General features: G+C 22.9%; 1 protein-coding gene across 1 annotated transcript; it reads right to left on the bottom strand.

Moving 5' to 3' along the window:
- Positions 1–519: 519 nt before the first annotated feature.
- Positions 520–1,192, bottom strand: PGO_000755 (variable surface protein; the record flags this gene model as incomplete). Its single annotated transcript, XM_028690830.1, has 3 exons — positions 520–603; positions 756–962; positions 1,163–1,192. The coding sequence occupies 3 exons, from the start codon at positions 1,190–1,192 to the stop codon at positions 520–522; spliced, it is 321 nt and encodes a 106-aa protein (XP_028546631.1).
- Between the last annotated feature and the right edge of the window lie 415 nt (positions 1,193–1,607).

The raw sequence follows: 1,607 nt of genomic DNA, 5'->3' as shown, positions 1-1,607 counted from the left end.
AATGCACATTTTAAATTTTCATATGAACAAATTAAGTTAATATTTCTTTTATTTATTCTTTTCCTTATCTTCCTTATCCACTTTGCTTTGGACTGTAAATATGATCCAAAATGAGTGTACTAAAAATAAAGTGACATTATAATATTCTCATCAATATATTATATATTTGATAAAAATGTTTCATCATCATATGTAATATAAATTGTAAAATAATATATATTAAAAAAAATGTAATTTATTATGGACCTTATACGAGATGAACATATTTATCAATACTGCAAAAAAGGAAAAGTTAGCTCCTGTATTTATTTGTTTACGAGTATGTGTATCTGTTATTGCATCCAATTTTGCAACAGTATACATTTTTCCTTTTATCTGGAATGAGATAAGGTATTAATGCACTGGCACCAGCTATATTAGGTTTTAATTCCGTTAGATATGTTGAAAAAATGTCTTTAAAATATTTAAGCACTTCTTTAAAACTGCCATTATAATTTTTTTGACAACTTTCTAAATGTTTCATCCCATCCCTAAATTTTTCATATTTAGAATAGACCGGATGTTCGTATATTTTGAATTCATATAATTTATCATATGTTTCATCTATCTTTTTAAATATTTGAAATATACCTTCATCAAGATCATCCGGATAATTATCACTGCAAAGTTTGATTAAACTAGAAATATGTAATATGGGCAGTGGCTTCGCTTAGACTCCTCATTTTATCATAACATTCTTTAGTGTCTCCACATACGCATTGATATTTTTTCATTAGACCCCAGAGCTTGTAAAAGAAAAATTTACAACATGCTTTTACGTAAATATGTTCATTTGTTTTTATATGTTTTAAATAATAAGTAACAAGTTGGCAATAATTACAAAATGGAAAAGAACTCGCATCGTTACTAAAACTTGGAAAAAAATCACTACATAGATGTGTTAATTTGTTAGTTGCATTTTCCTTAGGAATAAAATTTGTCTACTGGAAATCTTCTATACAATGGGAATATGTATCACTAAAATCAAACTAAAAATAATAGTAATGAATTGAGAAATATAAAATAATGATCTTAAATAGAAACAATCCCTTGTTTTACACAAATAAGCTACGCTAAAATTAAATAATATAATTTATGTTTATAACAACATTTAGAAACATACATTTTGTATCGTTCTTATGGGGTTACCCATTATATAAATAATTATGAATCACTTCATAAATATAAATTGTTCTTTTTATGTTTTTAAATAACAACATGTCAAAATATATTATACATTTCTAAGACAAATTGAGGCATTTATAATATATAAAAATTATAATATTTTTATAATTTTTTGTTTATTCTTTTTATTTATTAAACCACTGTATTAATGCACAACAAGAACTAGTATTTTCTTGTATAATTGCATATAAGAAAAATTTGCAATATAATATTATAAATTAATGGAAATATAATGTAATAAAAAATATACTTATCTTATAATTATATGTAAAAAGAACATCAATACATTTACACCCTCAATGCTAAATTAAATGGAAAATATATTTATATAAAAAATGATTATTTTACATTATTTTTTAACATTTCTTTATTTTCCATTAAAA

This window comes from Plasmodium gonderi, assembly GCF_002157705.1.
Source record: "Plasmodium gonderi DNA, contig: Pgo-contig_68, whole genome shotgun sequence".
NCBI lineage: Eukaryota > Apicomplexa > Aconoidasida > Haemosporida > Plasmodiidae > Plasmodium > Plasmodium gonderi.
Note: the sequence above shows the minus strand (reverse complement) of the source record. Positions and strands in the feature narration are given on the sequence as shown.